Raw genomic sequence first — 26,997 nt, forward strand, 5'->3', positions numbered from 1 at the left:
ACTCCCATCTAAGTACCTTTTTTTTAATTTTAACTTGAGTAAAATATCTATAGCATAACTAATTCCATCCCGGCTGGTTTCTGGAGAGATTGTTGCTGCAGCGTTTCCAATATTTCAAAAGCGCAAGTAAAATTCCTTTCAGGTCCATTATACTTGAAGTGTGACACACAATTTAGAGGCAAATATCTCAAACCTTGGACTGTCTGACCATGTGTGTGGTAAGGCAGAAAATCGCTTGTTCAGTCAATAGAACAGCAGGTGGCAGTATGTATTCATTACTACAGAAGACTTTGGTATATTTTATTCCAGGACCTCCCAGAGACAGAGATGAATATATTACTTGTCATAAGTTAACTGAGTAAATGAGGTTTCTAGGAAACGGCTGAAGCTCATCCTTTTCTACTTAAATTCACACACACATTTCCCATATTGCTTTTTCTGAATTTGTATGTCCATAAATGAATAAATATTTAAAATAAATTGTAGATGGATTACACTCACTCTCGTGCTGACTAATTTATACTTATGTTTCAGTAAAATCTTTTGGGGGAAATATTGTTCTTTTTACTTAACAGATATACAGCTGGTACTTTGCATGGTTAAACACAGATTTAACACAGTGGTTTCTAACCTGAGGTTCAGGACAAAGATTGTGGCATAACAAGATGTATTACTTAATGAGGGTCATAACCCCAAAAGGCTGGAAGTCACGGGTTTAGCATGACAGCAGCACTGAAAGAATTTCCCAGGCTTGCTCAAGGATATTGTAATAATGAACGAAAGAATAGCATTGATCTTCTAGCATCAAGGAGGTAATCAAGCTTTTTTAAAATCTGTCACAATAAGTCATGCAGATAACATGCCTGGGATTTGTTATGAATCCCAGTATTTGCCCAGTTTTAATGACCACACTTATCCTCAGAGATGGTCCAGACTTTCTGCAGACTGTATTTGCCTGACAGTGGTGGCACAGTCCTTTATCCAGGCCAAATTACACCACTGAGCAGCATTACGTATTCAGTAACCTACATACACAACAGAAGAAGTCTCCAAACTACACCAGGTGTCCAAGGCAATACGTCTCTGTCCCTGCATCCTATCCATATGTTCCTTTAACTGCAGCCACTTCCTGTGATGGATACATTTTTCAAACATTGTGAAGCTGCTGGAACATGTTCTGAAATGTGCTTTTGGGCTTCACAGTGAAACTATAGAAAGCTTTCCCATTGAGCTCCACTTCTAATCCCTTTTTTCAGACTTCAACCTGCAGTCCAAGTCATTTTCCTGATTCTGCTTTGCTTGTGCATTACCATACTGGCCCTGTCAAAGCTAATGAGGAGAAGAGCCTCTCAGCGAGCACCCACAGCGTACTGATGTATTTTCAGAGTGGCTTAGTGTGGTCGGCTGGGAAGAACAGACAATCTGCCATGTAACATTTCGCCCATGTCAAAGCGGCAGATCAATAATGCCTGCATCCTACACCATTAAGCCCCTGTGGGATATTGATTGGGACATTGCTTACTTTGGCCCCAGAAGTGCTGAGTGGCTCTTTACTGCCACAAGGTGTCTCACCACTTACTTCTCTTGTAGTCAAATCTCTCTGAACGGTCACTGGGTTGCACCTCGAAAGGCACAGAGCTGGAGAATGTGAATAGAACCTGATTGCTTTATGAGACAAGAGATATATACTGACTGTTGCATCTGTAATCATACAACTATTTATTTGCAATCCCACAATCCATCAGGGCTCCAAAAGACGTGGACCCTATGTACTTGATTTTAATGGAGAGGTCATCCCAACCCGATGGCTTTTGCGCCCTCAACTGAAGCTAAATAATACAAAGCAGGTTATATCGTTTAATCAAAAACTGGCGTGACCTCAACACAAACTCATATTTTCTGAGCTGCCTGTGCAGGGAAGTTATAACAATGGCCCGTACGCAGGCCCAAAGTTCCTGCAAATCCCACTGTAGAATAGGCAGCATAAACAGACATTTCCTCCAGTTCCTTTACTGTTCATGCACCACACACCACCGTGTTAAGCAGTAAAAAGAGATAAATAGGCAAAGAAATATGAATTAATTATTGGGCTTTCTATTTCATCGCAACTACACTGTGTTCTGAAGATAGGTCATAGTCCGCTCAATACTTCGGGCCACCATATACTGGCAATCCAGTATATGTGATTTATTGTCTCTCAATGATTAAACCCATAATCTCTGCCTGTGGCTTCCTCATTTGGCATGCTACTTTTTTTGCTCTTTTGATGATGCATTTTAACAGTAATATGGAGACTTGCAGTAATCATCAGATTCTGGTTTTGCATGGGTTGTCTTTAACTTGATTTGCCTTTTAGCTGTAGTTGACATTTTTGCAAATCACCTCTGTTGATGCAATACAGGCTTATTTTATAGCCCGACCCAGACAGCCAAACACACCCAACCATAGAAGCCAATCCCTGCGTTTCCACAGCTCTCCGGGTTTTCCAGTCTGCCTCTGTCTCGTCCCACTCGCACCCTGTCAGAGCGCGGCGTTGACATCCACTGGCCACTGATCAGCCCACTTTGTCGGGGTTTGTGTCTCCATGCAAGACTGCTGAAAAAGAAGCTCTTACTCTCCATTGTCTTTTATTCGCAAGACAAGCTTATACGCGACAGAAAAACACGCCCGTCCACGGCAACAGAAGCACAATAAGTATATATTAAGAGAAATCTCTTCAGTCATTTTCTAGACTCATCACTGTCTTTCATCTTCCTGCACAATGTCTGGAGAGGACGCACCTGCCGAGCAGCAAAACGCCGTGGACCAGAAGCAGGAGACCAAACCCGCCGAGGAGCCCAAAGCTGAGCCGCCCAAGACGGAGCCGGCACCCGCCGCCGCCGCCGAGGCAACTGCTACCCCCGCGGCGACCACCGAGAAAGTCCCCGAAGAGGAGACGTTCACCTACCGCGCTCTGGTGCTCACCGGCTACGGGGGCTATGATAAAGTCAAGCTGCAGGTGAAGAAGGGCAAGCCCGCGCTCAAGGCTGGCGAGGTCCTGGTGCGGGTCAAGGCGTGTGGGCTGAACTTCGCAGACCTGATGGCTCGGCAGGGGCTGTACGACCGGCTGCCGTCCCCACCGGTCACCCCCGGAATGGAGTGCTCTGGGGTGGTGGAGGCAGTGGGGGAAGAAGTGACGGACAGAAAAGTAAGCACACATGCCTCTCATCTTGTTATCTTGGCCCATTAAGCCTCATTTTACTGTGTCTTATTGTTTAAGTGATGAATATTTGCCTCGCCTGTTTTTTTGGTGCTGAGCTGCTACATCTGGACATGGGCGTGTCAGCTCGCTGTTCAGGCAGCTGTGGTACTGTAGGCTGGTGATGTGCAGTTTCATCACTTAATGCATTTAACGCAAATATGCTATTAAGTCAGGTAATTAACACGGTATTATGTTAATAATATATGTGTATCTATAGTTGATATTTAATAAGCTGTTATCGGTGCTCATACATTCATTCACCCGTGCGCAAATAGATAGCATTTGTTATCTAAAAGTGCATGATGCCGGTTATTGTGTTCAATTGTTGTATCTTATCTCTGTAGAAGAAGCCCGAAGTGTGTAAATGACACGAGTTGAGTACAATGAAATCAGCAGCAGGCGTCGCCCCTCTTGTCTCCCCGGTTTTCAAATTGCGCCGAACTGTGCGCACTTAGATTGAGCAACTTCAAGTCCAAAATAGTTGCTGACACGTAGATGGATGCATTGCTTTTACGCAACATATGTATTTTAAGTCTAAATAAACACATGCAAACCCGTGGGATGCTTTTCACCCTTCCAGCACCTACGCTTACTGCGCTTTGATGTGTGCTAAGGTGTGGAGAGCTGCGTCAAGTCAGCCAGAGATAAGACCGGAAATAAGACTGCTCTACCTTCAAAATTAAAGCTTTAAAGAGTCACCTGAGAGTTGCTTTTGCCGTGTATTGGTGGCAAAAGGAGTGAAAATGAAAATACATGTAAGCTATGGAAATCAAGAAAGAGTCATGAGTATGTTAAACGTGTTTAGCCCACTGAACGAGCAACGTACACTCATATACAGTGCACGTGTAGGCTAAGGTCTGCAGCTCCTCCTCGTGCTTAGGCCTTTACGGCTTTATGCAACTGTAAAAATGACGTTATTGGTGGGGAAAAAAAAAACACAAAAAGACCACCTTGGTTCTAATTTCCTAATCCTTTTCACTAATAAGGGGCTTTACTGCGGAAACGATGGGCAGATTCCACAGTTATTAATATGGCTGACTTGACACCGGTGGCAGAGACCGGAGTCACCGACGCCTTTTGTTACCGGGAGCGACGGTGGCGCACAGGTTCACCGAGCGGAAAGGGCGAGGCGCGACGAGACAGCCTGGTGTGAGGAAAAGGAACAGTCGGCCTCTTTGTCATCGGAGTCTATCGCCTCGCTTGTGTTCAGAAAATATTTACAGTCATAAATATACATCACCATTAAAGTTCAAACTCCACAATGAAGCCAAGTCAATCAAACAATCATTATTAAAAAAAACTGCTTGTCTTTAATGTTCAGCCACAAGGAATGTAGTGTTGATTAAAAGAGACTTATTGGCAGTGCATGATGAGTCACAGGCCTATATGTCTGTCTCCTGGCTGCATGGCATCACCACAGTAACGTCTTTGTAAGGCAATTAAAACACAAAGCCATGTTACACATGAGCCAGTGATGACTCACACCCTTTGTCATATCCTTACATCAGGCAGCTGGTTGATATCTGTGGATAACATCAGGCTGATCAGATGTGTGAGGCAAATGCAGCATCAGTGCTGGGGAGTGGCACATATGCCAACTCCTTATGGATGGGGACTCTGTGCAAAGTAATATGAATATGATTGGTGGCAGGTCAGCCAATAGCAGCCAGATATTATAGAAGGTTAAGACCCTTGTGTTTCAAAACTTACTATAGCTTCTTTCCACATTGTCAGTGATGACGATTGGATTTAAAGGTCATGCATTGCACTCACATGCGTAAACACGGATCTTTTCATCAAGGCCGCACCCCCGCAACCCTTAGCTTATAGAATTAAAAGCCAATCTTCCAAATGGACCGAGATCTCTGAGATCTTTTGGCATCAAACTCAGAGGGAATGTGCTGACCCTGATGGCACAGAATTTTTAGGAGGCTCATCACCCACTGCAGCTCTCTATCTGTCTGCCTATATCTCTGTTTCGCGCTCGCTGGTGCACGCACACACACACACACACACACACACACACACACACACACACACACACACACACACACACACATACATATATGCACACAAAGACAAAAATGGGTGTGTCTCACAGTTAGCTCAGCATACAGCGTGCACAAAGCTATGGAAACATTTATGACATTTAATTATACAGTGAACATCGATGGCTAATTTATTTTATCTGTGTTTTTTTTTGCATTTATTATCCACTGCGTGCCTCGCATTATGTTTCAATAACGTCTGTGAAACAAGCACCCCTCATGAGAGACTATCAGGTTGAATGAAGTAATGCTAGTGCCTCACCCAAAATGACCTAAGAGTGAGTGCGGGGAAAAGTGTAACAGTGAGTAAGAGGGGAAATATCACAAATCACACCGATGCTCCCCAGATACCAAACATCAGCACTTTTTTTTCTCCTGACCCGCTTCTTTTTTTCTTCTTCTTCATGCTCTTCCTCTGTGAGATTTGGTCGGATCTGACCCATATGTTCTCAATTACCTCCCTTTGGCCCACATTGTCAGTCTGGTATTTCCTTCATTCCTCCTTCCCTCTAACTATCTCTTCATTCTTCCTCTGTTGAACGTGCTGTCAGTGAATCCCTCCATCATGCTGCTCTCCCTTTGTGTCACCATCCTCTCTCTTTTCCAGACATATAGAACTTCCTCTTTCATCCTACATGTCTCCTTTTCACCACGACGACAACATTAAGAGCTCGCTCTCATACTGTACATGGCCTGTTGGCAGTTTGCCAGAAACTGCTGGGTTAAAATAAAAATCAAATGTCTGCTTTTTGTCGATTTCTCCTCATGCTTGTCCAGAGTGATTTTACACCTATACTTTTGGATCTTCTATTTTTGAAAGTGTAGAGTTGCATTAAGGTAGAAGCATTAATGCAAATATTAAGCGAGCTGCAAAAAGACGATGAACAAAAATGGTATTTTTCTAGCAGGACATGCTGATTTGCATAGTCAGAGGTGCAGTCAAGTGCAACAAGCAGCACAAAGACACTCTTGTCACCAATTATGCTGTATGTGAGAGCAGGGCGTGGCCCTTATCCCAGCATCACACAAACTGTGTCAAAGCACAGTAACACCTACGCTGACACCAGAGATGTATTATGTTTGCTTTTAATTACATTTACATGAGCCATGCAGGCTGTGTGGGTGTTGCATTTAACCTTAATCTTTTGCCTCAACCTGACTCAGGAACCCTGTGTCAGAAATTGAATCACCATCTGATTAAGTCCATTCATGTACAGTTAACTGGAAGTGTCTTTGTTCAGCGCTGCCTCAATCCTGACCCCAACTGTGACTACATGTGATGCAGTGGCATGAAGAGTGAGAAAGGAAATGCAAGAGAAGTGCGAGTGTGTGTGTGTCACACTGTGAAGATGTTGTAACAGAACTGTCACAAGGCGCACTCGCGTGGCCCTGAATGTTCCTACCTAGAATATATGTGACTGACAGTAACTCGCATGCTTTACGTGGGCGCGAAAGAATAGCTGCAGATGCATTTGAATGTGATGTGTGAGTCATATTTGTGTGTGTTTCTTGTACAAGCCTGTACTCCCCCGTCCATCGATTTGTGCCAAACTGTACCCCCAATTAAACCCACGAGGCTGATGAGTTTGAAGACTCAAAAAGACGGAACAAAAACCTGAGATGGAGATGGGCGAGAGCGAGTCAGCATGAATGACAAAGGGGAGGAAAGAGAAGAAGCCCACGGTGGAAAAGTGAAAGTATATTTTTGAAAAAATAAAAACCATGACTCTGCCTCAGACAGAAAGATGTTGGTATGAAAAGGGAAAATGAGAGGGAGATCTCTCTAATTGGAGTGGATAGACAGCAAGGCGCATTGCTCCCTCCAGACCATTAGAGAGGCCCGAGTGGAGAGGGTTTGTTCCCAGGAGGAGAGAGCTTGTCTTATGCTCAGCCATGGGGAAGAATCTGGCAGGGACTCTTGATGAGTGGAGGGAAGCCAGGGGAGAAGATGGGCCCCATTGTCCTGTCTCACTGATGAGGAAGAGGGGATGCGGGACACTCCTCGTAAGAGAAAAGAAAGAGGATGGTGAAGACCAAATGAGACAGAGAGGGATGAAGAAATAGTGAGGAAAGAGACACAGACAGGACGAGACGAGGGACTAGAGAAGGGGAAGGAAGACGTTCTAAAGTTGTAAGAGGAAAAGGACTCAGGAAGTGAAAGAGAAAGGAGGGAAGAGAAAAAGTGAGGAGAATGGAACCGGGACAGGAGGGTGAGCTTTGTCGGGAGGGGTGGGATAAGGGGGGGAGGAAGAAAACAGGAAGAGAGTTATAATGCTGCAGTCATCTCTGTTTCCTGTGTTCCTCGAGCGGGCTCTCCTGATTGGTCAGTAAGGCGCCGGTGGGGTAAGTTTACATTGAGGCTTGTCCTTCTGAAAACAGACAGTTGTGATTCAGAGGATCCTGCACTGATAACATTTTGGATGCATAAAATGACGCGATGGTGATTGTGGCGTGCGGCACGTTGAATGTTATTTGTGACCTCCTCGCTGTCAGCAGTAGTTCTGAAAGGTAGAAATCGATGATACTTTGATGATACTCGTTTATTTAATCATTTATAGAACACCTATCATACTGTGGCACCAATCTCAACGCATCTGACATACTAATCAAAAAGGAAGGAAGGAAAAGAAATAGAGCCACTTCCTTTTTTTTCTTTCTTTTTTTTTTACACTGATTCTTCTGTCGCTTTTATTTCCCTCCATAAAGTAAACCCAGTTACTACTCTTACTTTGCTGCGGTTTATTGCGTTCCTGGTTTGTTTGTACATTTTAAGAGCAAACACTTTCAGGTTTGGTGGACGAGGTTGCTGCATGTTTGCATGTCTATCGCCTGTAAACCACACTATTACTATATCGTAAGGCCACACAACTGCTACGTATTTTGTTGGTGTTCAGGTGGTATAATTCCAAATAATTGTTATTAAATCAAACTAGCTTGAGTACGCCTGGTTGGGAATCCCGCAATTACGTCAGGTTACAATGTTTCCAGTAACGCCCTTTACTTTCCCTCCTTCTCATCCATTGTCTTCCTGCGTTCTTCCATTCCAGGTCGGCGATAAGGTGATGGTGCTCAACCGCTTTGGGCTGTGGCAGGAGGTGGCGGTGGTGCCGGCAAACCATACCTTCCTCATCCCAGAGGGCATGGGCTTCGAGGAGGCAGCAGCCCTGCCTGTGAACTACATCACTGCCTACATGATGCTGTTTGACTTCGGCAACCTGCGGCCCAACCAGAGCGTCCTCATTCACGCTGCTGCAGGTAAGGAGAGAAGTACAAATACGGAGAGGGATGCACAGTTTACACGCCTACAGAAACCCTTTTAATCTATATCAATCTTAGGTTGGAGATGAATGCACCACTCCTCATGAAAGGGTCATTAATTTAAATGATGGCTGAATTAATTATGCATGGATTAATAATTCAACCACAAATCTAAAGCAAACATTGTTTTACAGTTTACTGTATGAATAACAGTCGATTTATGTTGTAGTCCTGTAATCAGGTTTCCTTCTCAGTGTGTGTCCAGAACTCTGCTAACTGCTTCATGGTTACAGCCACACAAATCCATTTTTCAAACAGCCTTTTGAGTAGATCTCTTGAGAATCATTTTTGAAATCCTCTGCAGAAGCTTCAAAGATGCAAAGCTTGTACTGTGACGTAAAGGAAACATCTTTGAATATTTACCCCACCAGACTTCTTCTTTATCTGCACCTCCTGTTTATGCATTTCCTTTCTATATGAATTATGGCTGTTGGAGAAGGGCCCACTATTCATTAGTATGACATATGGCTCAGTGTTTTGCACTCTCTAGGACTGCGCTCATACTGGAGCGCCTGCCACCTGGACCACAAGGTCAAAGTTCAGAGTGAGTGGGTGGGAGAAAGACGGAGATTGAGGGAGTAAATGCACCTGTTTTGGGGTGTGATGCACCTAGCCTGGGAACATTTGATTTTGCTGTGTTTACACAATCAGGCCAGCTGGAGAGAATGGGGAGCGCATTAGCCAAAAAAATATATTTTTTCCCCCGTTTCTCTCTCGCTATCTGCCGGTGTACAGCCTTCCCTTTGCCTCTCGTTCCAACTCCGTCTGTGCAGAGGGAGTCACAAAGAGATCCCTCAGCATTTGGGACAGTGTGGGCGTAGATGGCTATAAGAGATGTAAGCGCATAATGAAACCTGAGCCCGTTTTCTGTCTGCGAGACAAAATATGACAGAAATCTGTGGGAGACTACGGGCCCAAGTGGATATATCCCTTGATATTCACACAATTGCACCGAAAAGGAACGAATTCATACTCAAGATTCTCATTCAACTGTACTGTTTCCCCAGAGCAGCGAACAGACACATAGTTGTGGGAATGGTGGTTTACGGTGGAATCCCAAATGTTTGCGTTCACCATTTCATCCAGCTGATGTCACTCATCCCTGTGAACACACATCTTGCTCGGGCTTTTCTGTGCAGAGTATAGGAGGAATGCTGTGGAAGTGTGGGGTAAGACACTTTTCCCCACTGGTTTGGTTAAGGCGGCGTCTCTGGTTTCTCAGGGCAGGCTGCCAGTCTTGGCTCGCCAGCTGCGCGGACATCAGTTATTGTAAAAGCACATTACTGAGGCCATGACAAAAACATTTGCTTAACGTCTGCTTCACTACACTCTATCATTCTTTGCATGTGTAAATCATTATCATGCTGGATGCTCGACAACTCAGCTCCACTGACATTTTTAAAGCTTGTTTTTAACAGCCGTAAACATGAAAGTGGTTCCTTTTGTGGAAAAGTGTGCACTTCCTTCGCCTCCCTCCGTTGTGGGGCTGCATGGCTCACATGGTGCTGGAGGCTGGATTGTGTGTGTGTGTGTGTGTGTGTGTGTGTGTGTGTGTGTGTGTGTGTGTGTGTGTGTGTGTGTGTGTGTGTGTGTGTGTGTGTGTGGAGGTGGGGTGGGGGTGGGGGTGATGTTCGCTGATTAGAGAGATCAAACATATTTGCTGTGACAGGGCCAGAGAGAAAGTGAGATCTGCCTGTCTTTTCATATGATGTTTTGTTAATATAATGCAGGAAATTGCACACAGGGCTGCATATATTCCTCACTAAATGCATTCCAATACTACTATTCTTTTAAAAATACTACTATTTACTGCTTCTGACTTTTCACATGCTCTGATTGACTGTAATTTCCATATCTTTGGCCTTTGTACTGTTGTCCAACAATGAAAGCAATTTAAAGACATTACCTTGGTCTCTGGGAAAATGTAATGAGCATTTTGACAAGCATTTTGACATTTTACAGAACCAAATGATTAAATAATTAAGTGTTAGTTGCAGCCCTGCAGTAATGTGTAATTTGTGTGGCTCCCTTTTTGACATAATATCTTGACAATCCATCCTCTCACGTCATTTTTGTCATGAGATGTGAGCTGATCAAATAATACCTTTTAGAGGCCTGAGGAACTGAAACCTTCCAGTATTTCACACATTTTGTGAAACCATCCTCGCTAATCTACTCTGCTTGCAGTTACTTTGAGGTTACTTCAAACTTGAATTTCAGATGGTATTTATTTGACTCTAATACGTCACTTGAAAATGTGGAACGTTGTATTTGTAGTTCTAATTGACACATCAGAGTACAGAGCATGTATTGGATTTTGATTGTGAAACAGTAGTTAACAAGTACTCTGTTTCCACTCAACCCGGTCCACAATGCCAGTGAACACCCCATTTAACCACACACTATTAGTTTGAGTTTAACTGGCTTTACTTCAACTCGTCACTGTCTCACAAGGCTTTGCAACTGATGATTGGGTGAATTGCACTTATCGTAAGTCGCTTTGGATAAAAGCGTCAGCTAAATGAAATGTAATGTAATGATTGCCTATAAAGTCCTGTAACTAACTTACCAGCAGTGGTTTTGTGTGACAGACATGGCTGCAAATTACTGCATTCATGCTAGACCAGTCTATGTTTTACAAAGATAACATAGTGAGCTTTTACACAAGATTAACTGGGTCTATTTGTATAGTTGAGGAGTATGGTTTTTGGTAATCATGATTACCAAACAGCAGCCATATTCTTTGAGGAGCAATTTTCTCCTTTTACTGTCTTTTAATCAAAGCATATTGAATGCTTGAGGGGTTCATCCTCACTTCGATCCACTGATTTAATCGCATTAAGAAAACAATCATCCTCCTTTCAATTACTTTTTGATTGTTTTGTCTCCAAAGCCCCTGAAACTTGCTTTTAAACAGATAACTAATTACGAATGAACAACATTACATAATATGTATGTGATATGCTCATTTTCAACAGGTACTGTACATTTTTCTCAAGATATGTGGAATGTTTCATCAGCTTTGACTCTCTAATTAATAAACAGATTCTACATAATTTTGTCTCTAAACAAAAGTAAAAGGTCAAGTCGCTTTTATTCATATGGTCCAAAATCTCTAATATGTCTCACAGGGCTTTACAATGTGAACAACATAGGACACTGTTTAAGAAAACTCAAGAAACTCTTTAAGAGGGAAGAATATGAGACAATAGAGAAACCTGAGTAAGAACAACATGGGAGATACAACTAGTTAATTAGAGAGTTTTGGATTTGCTATAATTGTTATTTTTGTACAGAACCATGCTAGCTGTTTCCCTCTGATTCCAGTCTTTTTGCTACGCTAAGCTAACTGGCTGCTGGCTCCAGCAACATACAGTACTGACAGGAATGAGAGTACATCAGCTCTATATGGCAAAACAAATAACCTGTTGGGCCTTTACAGAGGGATGATGGATATCCATCCTCTTGCCTCTCGTTTCTCCATGGCTCCAAGTTTGCAGGTAATGCCATCTTAACTCATCAATAGCTCTCCATAAAGCACATCATTTCCTCAAAAGGTGACCTTTACCCACTACGATCAGATGACCAGTGCAGTATGTCCAACTGGTCAAGCCTTTGTGTGTGTGTGTGTGTGTGTGTGTGTGTGTGTGTGTGTGTGTGTGTGTGTGTGTGTGTGTGTGTGTGTGTGTGTGTGTGTGTGAATAGTCCTCAGCTGCCTCTCCCGTGGGTCCACTCCTGTCCTCTCTCTCCAAACAATAGCTTGTTGTATTTCCTCCCATCGTGCCTCTCTTCTCCACCGCACTGCACATCTGCATCCTCCGTCGTCCCCGCCCTCCGGTCCTCCGTAACCTCCTCTCCCTCTGTGTGACCTCGCCATAATATCCGTGCCTGATTCCTCGTCATCGGGGAACGAGTGCACGTTTCTCCTTTTGTTTTTCCCTGAGGGCTTGGGCGGGGGGAAGTTCAGCGACATTTGGATGTATTTCGTGGGTCTTTTACTGTGCCAGCAGCCTTTCCTCTGACCTCTCCCTGAACTGGTCCTTATGTTTATGAACCCTGGCTGGCCACCCCACCCACACTACACATTCCTGCATACATATGGGTCTCCGCTGCGTCCAATAATGACGTCCCCCTCTGTTTTATTCATGAGCTCTCGAGTGGCTGTAGGCCAACGTCAAGTGTCACACATTGTGTTGCAGATGTGGAATGCATAATATAAATTAGGTTGCGCTATGGGAACTCATCAATGTATCTGATGATTTTTCTTCATGGCCTCCGCCACCTCCCACTCTGACATTTTGGCACAGATGTCAGAGTTTGTGGATTCCAACTGGCTCCATCTTCTCATACTGAAGAAAAACATGCTCAATACTCGGACTGTAAGGTGCTTCATGCATTCAATCCCCTCCTCTCATAAAGCTCCACAGAAGTGTGTTCAGGGCTTGTCTGTTAGATTTCACACATCCTGTTTAAGCTGGACGTTTTTTCCACAAGCCAATTATGCAGGCTTCCACATTGTACTTTTGCAGCTGCTTTTTGCTGGAGTGTTACACCAGGTTATACTGAAGATTTTCTGGAAACACTTGTGTGAGTGGCTTTCAGCTGCTGCATGTGGGTGCAACATATAGTGATGGGTGATAGCAGTCACAGCTCAGGAGTTAAATCCTTGTGAATGGTAATCTATGAGCTTCTGGCTCTGGAAGTCATTTTTTGAATTGTAAATTCCTGTTTGTAGTTCAACATTGAAATGAGAGACTCTCTTGGATAATGTGATGATACTATAGGTTTATGTCAATGCCATCAGTTTTAGATGTGTTTCTTACTGTGATTAAACCGGTAAGGCTCAAATCAATGCTGTTGTAAATTCAGGATGATTCACTTTTATAATTGGAAAACCAAAAACTCTCTATAGTTGCCAAATTAATCCAAAATTGACCCTAAATATGAAAAGCAATTGATTAATTGAACTGCCCAAATTTGAATCAGGTTTCTACAATACCTGATCTGTAGGTTTCACTCATTGTTACTGGCACAAACAACTGCATTTATAATTTGTGATTTGATTTGGTTTTTCTTACTGAAATGCTCCTTGGGATTCATAAAGTACCTTGTCTTTACGTTTAGAGGCACAGATATGTTCTAATGCGTTTGCTCATCAGCAGAGCTGTCTGCCTTGTCACGTAACAATGTCTCTGCAAAACACGAACAGGACTTCAACTTCTGTCAGAGGCCTACTGTAAATGCTTAAAGCCATAGGAACAGGTGGCTGGATCTCTTGGGTTTGCTGAATGAGAGCCCCATCTTGGTGTATATTTTCATGACTGCTGTCAGACCTGCAGGCAGGGCCTCGGGCATATGAGCCCTCAGTAAGCAAAACACAGTTGATTGTGGATGCGGTAGAAAGATAGGAAGCAGAAAATGACTTTGAAAGTTGAATGATTGCAAGAAACTTATGAGCTATAAATAAAGAAATATAACTTTCTACGTATCTAATTTTACTCAGGACTCCCTCGACAGACTAATCTTCTCATTCACTGTATATAAAATATACCAGCGAACAAAGTGTGTTTACATCTCTCTCTTTTATGGGCCCATTGTTCCTGGGAGCCACCATAAAACTCTGATGCGTCTTGAAAATGGTTCCCTCTCCTCCCTGGCTGTCTGATCAGGAGGTCTTACCCTAGTTTAGAGAATGCTAATTCAGTCTGACCACTAAGCGGGAGTCTGGGCTGCGTGGTTGAACCGTCTCTGTGTTCCCTGGGCCTGGCATCGCCGCAGGCAGATCAGCTGCACTGATAGGAGAGGGAAACCAGGGCAACCTTCAACCTAACCCACCAATCACATTGCTTGCTCGCGCTCTCATCGCTGCAGCCGTTGACAAATGACCCCATCCACCCGCCCCCACCCTAACCACCACATACATTCGCAGGTGTATGTGAAACCTGTGTCAGGACACCTGTTTGTGTGAAACTGGATGAGTGTGCACCAGCTTGTGTTTAATGTTGCATGATGCAACATGAAACACAAACAGAAACACACACATGCACATACTAGTTTTTTTCCTCGCAAAGGATGTTTTTATTTTCATTTTATTTATCCAGTAACTAAAAGAGCCTCCTCTATGCTGCAAAAGGAGAAATTCACCATCAGAGAGAGCACACTAAACTGCTCTTCAAGCCCACAGTGTGTGCACTTCCACAGTCATCCCAGAAAAACACCAAGTTACATAATGCAGAGTAATATCTCAAGAGTAAACGTTCACAAAGAGCCAACCACGGCTCCTATCACAAAAACAGGACTCATATCTGAACTCTGTTTGAGCTGCACAAAGTAGCAATAAAAGTAAATGTATTTGGTTCAGCTTGTTGATGTTGTACCGCAGCCACTGCGAGTTTGGGTAAAAAGAGATGCTTGGGTCCTCGTTTGTATTTCATTCTTTGTGAGCCGCGACCACCGCAGGCTAATGATAGGTTAAGAAAGACGAGAGTCCTTGAGGAAATGTGGAAAGAAATGCATTAAAAAAACACAAGAAAACAACACGGAGCTCAGAGACAAGGGACCAGTCATCTCTCCGATGTTGACAGTCGACATATGGTCACCAGCCGTCCCCTGAGTAACACCTGAGATCATAGCCTGGCTCACACAACCGAGAAATGCTCTGATGTGAGATCTTTTTTCATTTCAACAAGAATCATGAGAGATGTATTAATTGGAACGAGGCCGACGGGGTGTCAATTCATTATTTCTTTATAAATCTGAAGAAAAAAAAACATTTCTGATGAACCCCCATCCATGCTGTTGAGCTCTGGGTGTGGACCAATAACTGTGGCCTCAGTGCCGGTCTGGATTCCACTGTGATTTGGAGAAAATTCCTCTTCACTCCTAGCAGTCATGTTATGGTAGCCAAGTGTAATTTGTGCCAAATTGTGAGTATGTAAAGGTTCAGGGGAAGACAAAACCCTACTGTGTATCCTATTCCTCCAGAGAGAGAGAGAGAGAAAAACAAAATACATAGGTGGATGCTTGTTGACGTTTTCCTTACTTCCATGTGTAAACAATTCAATCGAATCTTGAGGAGAACTAATGCAATTAGCAACAAGAATTTGCTAAAGCTGCTTTCTCTTCCACGGAGGAATGGTTAAGTATTTGTGGATGGTCTTAAATCACTCAGCCCCGACCAAGGGAGATGATTCTACTCTTACGAAGTAGATATAGAGGGAGAAACCATCAGGAAACCAAGGAAACAAGGGGAACTGAAGCACTGGCTTAATGAAAGGTTAATATTTTACTCTATGTGCATATTTGTGAAGATTAGCTGATACAAGCAGCTCCTCTCTCCCTTGTGATCTGTGTGTGTGTGTGTGTGTGTGTGTGTGTGTGTGTGTGTGTGTGTGTGTGTGTGTGTGTGTGTGTGTGTGTGTGTGTGTGTGTGCGTGTGTAGAGTGAGGTGGGGAACGGTAAGGGGTTCTTGGCACAGCTCAGCAGTCTTGTGATGGGGATCAGGAGTTTGTTCTCAGGGAGCTCAGATACAAGTACCTTCCGTGAGCGAAATATTTGACTAGATAAATGTTTTTGCACACTTACACATTTTAAAGATCAAAGACATGATTATTTAAAATGCATTTTTTGGGGGGGGGGGGGGGGATTCTGTTGCCATCTAAGTAATGGTTTTATGTTTTTAAAGACTTCAGTGTTTCAGAATCGAGACTGATTTCAGCATAGGTTGTTTCCTTTTGCTCACTGACTTAATAAAGCAGAAACAGAAGGGGAATCACAGTGTTTATGACAGCAGTCTTAGTTAAATATTAATATGCAAGTGCCTGGCAGTAAGAACATGCATGGGATTAATGGATGCCTCATTCTGTTGGACCCTTTTTCACACCTGTATATGAGGGTTGCTACTATGTGACAGATCCACTTGGTACAAAACAGCTCTTAAGCCCGACTCAGACGATGCATAATCAACATTTTCTCACCTTTTTTTTTTTATCTTCCCTTCAACCTCACAAAAACAATCAATGATGTGCTTGTGTTAGAACCTGTGGCAAAGGCAATAAAATATATTGTAAAACATGTGTAAAAGTAAGCTATAAATCCTGAACAAATAAAAACCGTGACACACGCTGGCTATCCAGAGCTCAGTCTGTCAAATATAAAATGATGACAAACATATGATTGGCTATAAATGACTCTTATATGGCCAAAGGAAGAGCAGTCAATGTAACAAAATGGCTCCCTTTGCTCAGTCATTGTCTGCAATTTGGCTGAGGTTTCCCTGGCAACACAAACTTGGTTTCTCACTGAGGACAAGGAGAGATGGTGCTGTGATGACGCAGCCGCAACAACCCTCACATCCAACGGCAACAGCCTAGAATTAGTTTTCTTGTCAATTCTCCCATCAGTGTCAGCAGGTGTGATTATAGTAGCAATCTATTCATCTGATGAGAACCTTAAATCAGAAATGTGTTTTGTCTTCACATTGAAATTAAAGGGCAGGGAAGGGTTTGTCTTCAAATTATTTCTCTTGTTTAAGTTTTTTTATCAAGAGACAATTTTCTGTAACAAAGCCCTCAGTCCTTTTTGAGAAAGGTTTCAATAACAGGCAACCTGAAATTAACTCCTTTTTCATTCTCATGCTGCATGTCCTGATCAGAGATTAATAAAGAGGATAATGTGATATGCCATTAATCTTGTCATAACATCTCAGGTCATATTTCCTTTAGCTAGTGTCAGTGGTGTTTTTATGTGACAGTGCAGCCTCAGAGACTAACTGCCAGGATGTCGTTGAGGAAATTGGGCTATTTGCCTGGTTCAATGGCTCAGAATAATTTTTATGCTGAACTGAAGGGACCAGAGGTACATCAGTGTCATTTAATGTTCTACTCATACAAAATATACAGTATACATACATAATCATTCTGATAATAAGATCAAACATTCAAAAGGAAATTAGCTAATCGCCCATCTGTACAATGACTGTTCCAGTTACACTGAGTACGCAAAATAGATTATAAAAGAAGCAGGTAGCTGTCCTAGGAAAACATATTTATCCATTTTTGGTGATTTTGAATTTGTCGGATAAACCGAGGGATTAAGTGTACCTTCATGGGTTGAGAAAATTCTCCTAAATTCATTGTCACACATCTGATTTCAGGGAGGATTTTCTTAGATTGTGAAAAGTTTTTACAGGAATACACAGGACAGCAATGGTGCAATTTACAGTCTGATGTAGTATGTATGTGTAATTATATGCATGTGTTTTCTCAGAATAACCTATAAGGATAAAGGAAGATGTTTTTTTCATAGATGTCACATGATCAGAAATGTGAAAGATTAACGATACGTCTTCCTCTTTGGTGACTTCTGCACAAGTCTAATCAAACATGCATGGGCCTTTTTTCTTCCTTCCTTTCTTTATCTCACTGGGTGTGCATATATATAAGTGTTGGGTGTAGTTGCCTTTGTAAAAAAAAGCAAATCCCGATGTCATCGTTCAGTTAATCCAAACCTGTCTAGCAGTCCAGTAGCTCAGCTATTATAAAATGGATGTAAATGCTCATGTTTTTTGTTGCTTTATTCTGGTATCAGATAAGACGTGCTCTTTACTTGTTCAGGCATACATGACCTTTACGGATGCCTTTCAGTTCAAGTCCTTTAGTCAGCCTCCATTTCAAACAAGCTACTGCTTATCAGTAACCTATTACTTCTTGCTTTGACTGCCTTAGCAAACATTGGCTGAGGTATTTGCCACAACTATGTACACACTTTCAAATAAAGCGGCCACACAAACACAGCAATCTAAAACATTCACTGAAGCACACAGTCTCGCAGTACTTTGTCTCAATAGGATCTTGGACAACATGCACGTTTTGTTTTCACGTGGCACGGTTTCATGGAGCTGTGTTTATGCCGTCTGCGATAGAATCTCATCCAGCTCTCCTTCCCTAATAAAACAGATACCACAGCTACATTGTTCCTTCCTGTGGAATTTTAGACAGGTTGTCTTGAATAAGGTAACCATCCGACTTACAATGGCTATTTTCACCAGAGTTGGATATGTGTGTGCGTGTGTCTGTGCATGTGGGGGACTATTCTCCCCAGGCCAGTCCGGGTAATGTGATTGTCTTTAATGCATTCTTTTCATACCCTTGAGCCAAACACGTCCACGCTGTTATTGACTGGCTTGTTTGGGACAATAAATAATACAAATCACATTTACCTGCCATAGAAAATACGTTCCGGATGGGAATTCTTTCTGTTACGCTGAGTTTCATCATGGTTTTGGTGTTACCTTGAATGACCAGTTGAAGCTTGAATGCTTGTCTGTAGAATAAGTCATGTCCTGAAATGTATATTCTTCCACAAAATCACAACCATTTATTAACCCTGCCCCTCTTCCTTCAGGTGGTGTGGGTATTGCAGCCACTCAGCTGTGCAACACAGTGAAAGACGTGACTGTGTTCGGCACGGCATCCGCCAGCAAGCACGAGACCATCAGCCAGGGCGGAGTCACGCATCCCATTGACTATCGCACCAAGGACTATGTGGAAGAAGTACGCAAGATCAGCCCAAAAGGTGAGCCACTTGGCCATCTGCACTGAGATAAGTGCTCTAAATGTTGAGTTTGTATGCACAGGGATGGGAAATAATGTAAAATAAATAAACCAGTGTAAACTATGATCAAGGTTTACATCAACATGCATGTTTAGCACTGCTCCGTCAGCAAATATTCCACATCAATGTATTCCCACTGGCACAAAGCAGTCCTATGTGACTGCAACATTTGTTGAACAGTGTTGAACAAACTGCAGACAGTGAGATGTTGTATTTTCATACACTTCGTTTTTTTTTCTTCTCATGAGACAATTCTCAGCAGCGCTGGCTGCTATTCTAGACTGGCAGCAGGGAGTCATTTTGTCTACCGAGCAAACTCGTTTTACTAAACTGTGACTGTTTGGATTTGCCTTCAATAATGTATCCACAGTTTCATGGAGATGTGGCCCTGGACTCGCTGAGAAAACCGCTGCTTTTCAGCAAAATTGAACAATGTCCAGCTCCTGTGTTCCAAGCAGGATAGAGACCGTTATTATGCTGATTTCCTAGTCCCCTCTCCAACCCGTCTCTGTTCTTTGTATCATGGAGCAAAACAGACGGACATTACAGAGACTGATAGGAAGACAGCGAGAACTGACACTTTAGACAGAATGTATCTAATTAAGCCTGGATCAATGTGCAGCCCTTCTCGCTACCTTTCCCCCTGTCTTTAGCTCTCCGTCAATTCATCTGTGCCGTGCTGAAGGCGGAGTCCTGCTGTGAGCCTCCCACAATCAATAGAAGCAGGGTTTAACGGAGCAAGGAGGGGTAGCCCAATTTGAGGAGTCCCCTCTGGCACAAAGGAACATCATTAAGGCCGAGCCTACATGGCCAGACATAAGCCCCAGAGAAACCTTCATAGTTAGCTTGCCATTCTTTACCATCTGTTCAGAGGTTGGTTTGTTATTCTCTCGACCATAGACGGGACCGGACATTGACGGAGAGACAGTTGAGCCCTCTTGTCTTATCAGTGAAAAGTATGAGAAAATAAAAAACAAGTAGCATCTCACCCAGCTCTCCTCCTCTCTCTCTTCCCTTGGCATACGTGTGGGTTCCTCTTTGTGTAAACATGTCACAACTTGGCTACACCTACTACTCCTCGTGAACTCTGGCCTGCAAAGGGGGCTGCTGAGGAGACTTGGCAGCCTGCTCTCGCTGAATTCACTCCAGTGATAACTGTCCCTTTCTTCTCTCTTCTGCTCCAGGGATGGACATAATACTGGACCCTCTTGGAGGATCAGACACCCATAAGGCCTACAATCTGCTGAAGCCAATGGGCAAACTCATCACCTATGGTAAGTAGTGGAACACCTGAGTGTAGGCCATTTACTATCAGTATAGAGCTAGTTTGGAGCGGCTCTATTTGAATCCTCGGTAAAACAACACAGCCCCTCCAGGAGTTAATGCGATTAGATTTGAGGAAAATTGTCTTAGAATGTTTGCCAATTTCACCAGTTATCCTCACAAAGTAATCTGATTCAGAAATACGTTTATGAGCTAAAGTCAAATAAAAATCACGCCTCAACCTCCACAAGCAATAGTGGTGTAACCGCGGTGGAAAAGACTTACGCAGAGCTTGCCCCCAGGCTGTATGTATCCCTCAACCAAGCTTCTCCAAATTACCAGAGCTTATCATGTAATGCATGAACCCTAATATGTGTTATATTAAAGCTAATACGAGGAAATTACATTTTGTGTTTATTTTTTTGAGTAACTGCGTTCCGTCAATTATTTCCTCTGAATTTGCATTATTAAATTGAGACTGTTTCATAACCAGTGCAAGGTTCCTCACAATAACGTTAAGCTTGTTGGCAGCGATGCACAGCATTATAGGAAGCACAGCGATGACCTTTCAAGCTAACGTCATGGCTAGCCTGCACAAGCTAGCAGCTGACAGAAATACCAATTAACAGGGTATACCTGCAACAAATCTTTACTCTATAATGTAAACTCTACTTTTTGACAATGAGTAAGTTCTTGACAAAGTGTTTACAAAGTCATTTTTTACAGTTTGTTATTTTAAATATGATTCTTTATTAAAATATCGTCATTTTGGACAGCTTGATAAAAAAAGAACTCCACGAGATCCTGGAGTGTAAATGCTAAGTAAATGAATACAGTACATTAAATAGTTGTGGGTTTCCACTGAATAGAGCTGCTTCCTGGTGGGCTGTGTGACCTCTTAATGGAGCTCCATGTACTCAGTGTGCTGTGTGTCATCTGTGGGAAGGCCTTTACGCTCGCTCTGTGGCGATGCCAATCTGGAAGCAGCATGCATGCAACAGTGGGCGGGGTCGGCATCCATGAAGAACAGGGACTTGCCTTTGCATGCTGCACAAAAACCCCACTACCCAGCATGGTGCCCCCGACCCTCGCCCATTCATCCTCTCTCGTCCCTGCAGAACTCCTCTCCCCACAGTCCACCCCACCCTCCCGAACCCTCTGTGCTGGTTGCTTCTCGTCCAGTTTATCAGAAATATGCATGGCGGAACAATGGGCGTTCTATCCACATGAAACCTGGAATGTGTCTGAATGTAGCAGGCTGGGTCCCTGTCTTCCCTCAGAGCAGGCTTTGTCCCCCCTGTTTCCCCCGAGAGAGACACAGAAACAGTGAGACCAAAGCCGACTATTTGCACACAGACTGAGGGGATAGGAAGTGGTGACAGTTAGAGCCGAGGTGCGAAAGAGGCCTGAAAGGCTGGAAGGTGCAGAGGAGTGTGAAAGAGACAGAGAAAAGCAAACCTGACAGGATTTAACAACTGCATAATGATTAATCAGTCTCTTTTTTTGTCATATAGATATAGATATCTATATCTAGTCATAAAATTGGAAAATAAATGAAAAGACGTGACACCGAAGCCCACCATGATGTCTTCAGATTGCTCTTTCTTCTCAACCAACAGTAAAAAATACAAAAATCTTTAATTTACGAATGACATATGAAAGAGAAAGTGGTAAATGTTCAATTTGGTCACTTTTTTTCTGCTAAATCAGTTACCAAATGATGCCAAAAGAGAGAGGTTGATGATCAGATGAGAGAGAAAAGGAAAATGGAGAAAGTGGGCGGATAATTTGATAGAAAATGAGCCAGACCTCTTATCGATTCATCATCAGTAAATCAATTAGGGATTTAGAAATATACCCTGAGAATATACTCTTAAGATTGAGCTTTTTTTCCTCCATTCTCCCTCCTTCTCCATCAGGTACATCTAACATGCTAGCTGGCCAGAAGAAGAACCTCCTCGCTGTGGCCAAGAACTGGTACCATCAGTTCTCCATCCACACGCTCAGCCTGATCCAGGGGAACAAGTCAGTGTGCGGTTTCCACCTGGGCTACCTGGACGGGGAGATGGAGCTCATCACCCAGGTCATGGACATCATCCTGGAGCTCTACAAGCAGGGCAAGATCAAGCCCCGCATCGACTCCACCTGGCACCTTGAGCAGGTTTGTGCCTTACTGTACTTTTGCCTTTACCTTGAATGTATCAGTCATAATAAGAACAATATTTGTATCATACACTTTAGACCATGTCCAGCGAATTAGATCTGGACATGCTCCAGAGTTTCCAACAAGTGATGTTCTCACCTACTGGAAATACTCTGTTGGGTTTAGGCGAGGGGTGTCGCTTGGGTAGAGCGTACAGGGTGCAGGACATGGCGTGGATTACACTGCGGTCACGTAGCCGGTTCGTAGTTTGATCCTAAATAACAGAGTCACTTGCCTTTAAAAAAAAAATGTCTCTGACCATTTCGCCCCGACAGAATTTCACGAACCTCGTTGTCTCCCAAGTGACCCCCTCTTCTCCCTCAGATGTTTGTTTTCTCACGGAGAATTCTCCGGACAATGAGTACACATGTACACATGGGCTCTGTCAGACATTACACAGACATTTGCAATTTCACATACAGCTCCTCTGGATAATGGCTGGATAATTTCAGGGCCGCAGTGCATGTGTGTAAATGGCTCATGTCAGAAGATATTATCCTTATCATCCACCCTATTTTCAACTGATGCAGCTAGTTTTCTGGCCCCCTGTATGTGACTATTTTAACTCTGTTTTTTTTATATATTCTTAGATTGAATCCATACTCAAAGATGTATTTCCAAACAGCCTTTGTATGTGGGTTTCAGATCCATGTATGCCTGGTGGTTAGTGTGATTAATGCAACCTTGTGCACCAGTCTGGATGTCTAGATAATTCATTGTGACACGGGTGCATTTACACCTGAACTACATCCATTTTTACACCATGCGCTTACAACCCAGTCACCCAGAATGCATGCGAGTGCCAGGTGGGTTTGTGTGCGTGCGCACGCGTGCAATTTTGCAGTGGGATCTGCAGGAGCTGGGTGTGGCTCTCCGATTTAATAAGGCTCAACAATCATCAGGCTAAGTTCGTCCACAAGAAGCACTGTGTCTCCTCGAGGATAACTCCCTCAGCCAGAGAGACAGAGTCAGATTGTTGCTGGCAAAATGATCGCCGCTAACAGATATGAATAGAGAGAGTGTGAAAAACACCAAGAGAAAGAGGGAGTCAGAGGCTGACATCTTCAGAGCTGGTCAGTATTTTGGCCAGAGAGCAACACCTGCTGTCTTTCTCCGCCATCTGACGCTCTTTCTATGCCTCTCGTTCTGTCTGCTCTTTATATCAGACTTTCTCTCTGTCTTTAGGTTATTGACTCCCTCCCTGGCTCACTTCATCTCGCTGTGTTCTCTCCTTCTCCCTCCTCACAGTGTATCTTTTTTGCTTTTTCTCTCTTGTTGCTATGGTGACATCCTCGAGTCAGTGTGTGCGTTGGTCTTAGGGAGGGGCCCTGATGTATGAGAAAGAGACATGGAAGCAGTGTGGGAAAACAAAGGAGAGAAGAAGGTGTCTCTCAGTCTGGCTTGAAGCGACCAGGTGTGGCAAGTTTTAAGTTCATGCATTAAAGTTCAAAAGCCGGGAGGTGACGATTAATCAAATAAATGATCAGGATGTGGGTGGGGTTGGTCTGACTGGGATTCTCCTTTCGTCGTGAGGATTGACAGTCAGTTGGTCAATCCATCACTGGATGGGGGTTTGGCTGATGAGCTGCCGACGCTGATGATTGGTTGACTCCATTCAATTCAGCTTTTAACACAACCAAAACATCACTAAAGTCATTAAAGAAAGTGTGCTAGTTTAAAAAAATAAATCAGAAACATTTAATTAACTACTACTGAAGTAAACCTCAGTTTTAAGCCACAAAGTAATTTGGATGTAATGGGGACATAATCCACTTTCCTTGTTCTCTGCAAAAATGCATTCTTAAATGTAGCTTAGAAATGCCTAGAGCACATCCAAAAAAGACAGTCAGCAATGATATCTTAAATGAAGGTCTGCACAAAACTCTTCAGTGCGGATTTATTGAAACATCAACAAATGACATTACGAGCTCTTCAATGCTCGTCTTTAGACGTCACGTACCTACGATGTGCAGAGTTTTATTCTTATTAAATACAGCTGATATTAATATGATGCTTTTGCAGTCCGAAGGAGGGATAACTAACAAGGCATTTTACACTAAAAGTCTGTAACTTGTTATCTTTAACGCAGACCGAATCCTCATGTTATCAGCTAGACGTTACGAAGCATTTCTACGCTGAACAAGTATATAGATTTAGTTATTAAACACTTCTCTTTACGGCCAGTATGAACAGGAGGAACGTGTACAAACATTAAAAACTGTTGCTTTTCAGGCAGACTTGAAAAATGAGACCCGATCCTTCACTAATGAGACATAGCACTATGTGATAGCAGCGGTTACTGATTGATCGATCTGCTGTGGCTTAATTTTATGACATAATAATTCACATTAGAGCCGTTATTAAACTCCAGCTCCCACAAGAATTGACAAGACCAAGATTGAACCAAGGTGTCAGATCCAACATTACACTGCATCATCCGCCCCTTATGAGGAGCACATTTTAATGTAAAGATGATATAGTTTTCTAATGCAAGTAAAACTTTTGTTTGGTAGCACTGGGATATGAGATAAAAAGATTACTTTCTGCTTCATGTCTCTATTTATTGCCTACTTATAATTATAAACATTTCATTTTGTTTATTCTGATATTGAAAGTATCTGTTTGCAGTACATGTTATTTCCCACATTTATTTTGTTATCCTTCTGTTATCCTTTTTTTGTCTTTGATTTTTCTTGCTGCCACAATTTCATTTCCCTTCAAAGATTATTAAAGTCTCATCTAACCTAATCTATCTAATGCAACTTCTCATATACGCCATATTAAAGTGATATTTGAGCCTGTAAAATGTATTATTAGTCTGTGGTACTAAAACAGAAGATTAGAGGCACAGAATGCAAGGAGGCTCATATCGCTGTGGAAATGTGTTGTGGAACTGGCTTCTACTGCTTAGATTTTTCTCAATGACAGGTGTATTTAAACTCTGCCTTCCTTTCACTCTTTACTCTTTAATCTTGCTCTATGTAATCGTCTTCCTCCTTCTATCCCTCCTCCAGGTGGGCGATGCCATGAGAAAGATGCAAGAGAGGAACAACATCGGCAAAGTGATCCTCAACACAGAGCCGATGCCCGAGGAGGAGAAGAAGGAGGAGCCCAAGAAGGAGGACAAGAAAGAGGACAAGAAGAAGGACGACAAGAAGAAGGACGACAAGAAGAAGGACGATGGCAAGAAGGAGGAGAAGAAGGACGACAAGAAGAAAGAGGAGCCCAAGAAGGAGGAGAAGAAGGAGGAGGAGAAGAAGGAAGAGCCAAGCAAGGAGGAGAAGTGAGAGGGAGGGATGGATAGTCAAGCAGACCGGCAGGGAGTTTGTGTCCTGGGAGCAGGGGGTGGGTGGGGGAGGGTGGAGATGAATTGGGTGGGAGGTGGGGGGTTGGAGTGTAAGCAAGAAAGGAGTTAGAAGGGTAGATTACAAAATTATCACACCACTGTTGATCGATCATCTCTTCCACCTCCCCTCCGCCTCCCCTCCGCCTCACCCTGAAGAAACCACAATGGCAGTAATTACTCAAGCCTGGCTCCACCCACCCCCCTCCAGTCCTGTTTTCTTGCCTTTATCGAAATAAAAAAAATGTCCAATCACTTTTAACACCTTGTAAAAGCCAAACATATTGCTCTGCCTCACAAGATTTAGAAAGCAGCCGCAAACACTTGAATCGTTTTTTTTACTATTGGGAATGACGGCAACAAGAGAGCTGTGGAGGATTGTGGGTATGGTCCAGGCTCGGGGCAAATTACTGTTTCCTTGACAACCGTAATCCCTGCTCGCACTCTGGCCCCACCCTCGACCCTTTGCCCCTCCGCACCTCCACTCCCACTGTGCTAAATTGATCTGCTCTGACTTCCACCTGCCACCTCCTCTTCCCCCCTCACTGTGCTGAGTCGTCGCCCCCTCCCCCCCCCCCCCCCCTCTCCACAACCCCACACCCCCTATGCCACCACTACCACCGCCCACCCCTCCTCACACCCAACCCATTCAGGGGTCGAACCCACAGACAGGCACAAAGACAGGCAGATAAACAGAGAACCACACCCACCCACACGATGCTCACTTAGTGTCCACTGCTTAGTTATGTCACGGAGGATGAGTCAGAGATGCCTGTGATTGGCTGATGCACCCCAGCTCTCCTGGTGGTATTTGCACCGTGGTTTTGATCATCATGACGTGTGATGGCTCAGACAATGGCGTTCATCATTGGTTATCATTTGAATGGCCTTTTGCGATGTATATTGCATCAGTCTCTATCAATAGAGAGAGAGAGAGACGGCTCCAAAATACATGCGTTCCCACGAA

At 43.4% G+C, this 26,997-nt stretch overlaps 1 protein-coding gene across 1 annotated transcript; it reads left to right on the plus strand.

Annotated features, from left to right (window-relative positions):
* Positions 1-2,761: 2,761 nt before the first annotated feature.
* On the plus strand, positions 2,762-26,021 carry vat1 (vesicle amine transport 1; the record flags this gene model as incomplete). Its single annotated transcript, XM_079232712.1, has 6 exons — positions 2,762-3,187; positions 8,337-8,544; positions 19,012-19,182; positions 20,406-20,495; positions 22,404-22,645; positions 25,702-26,021. 6 exons carry the CDS (start codon positions 2,762-2,764, stop codon positions 25,972-25,974), a joined length of 1,410 nt encoding a protein of 469 aa, XP_079088838.1. The 3' UTR covers positions 25,975-26,021.
* Between the last annotated feature and the right edge of the window lie 976 nt (positions 26,022-26,997).

Source organism: Taurulus bubalis, assembly GCF_910589615.1.
Source record: "Taurulus bubalis genome assembly, chromosome: 17".
NCBI lineage: Eukaryota > Metazoa > Chordata > Actinopteri > Perciformes > Cottidae > Taurulus > Taurulus bubalis.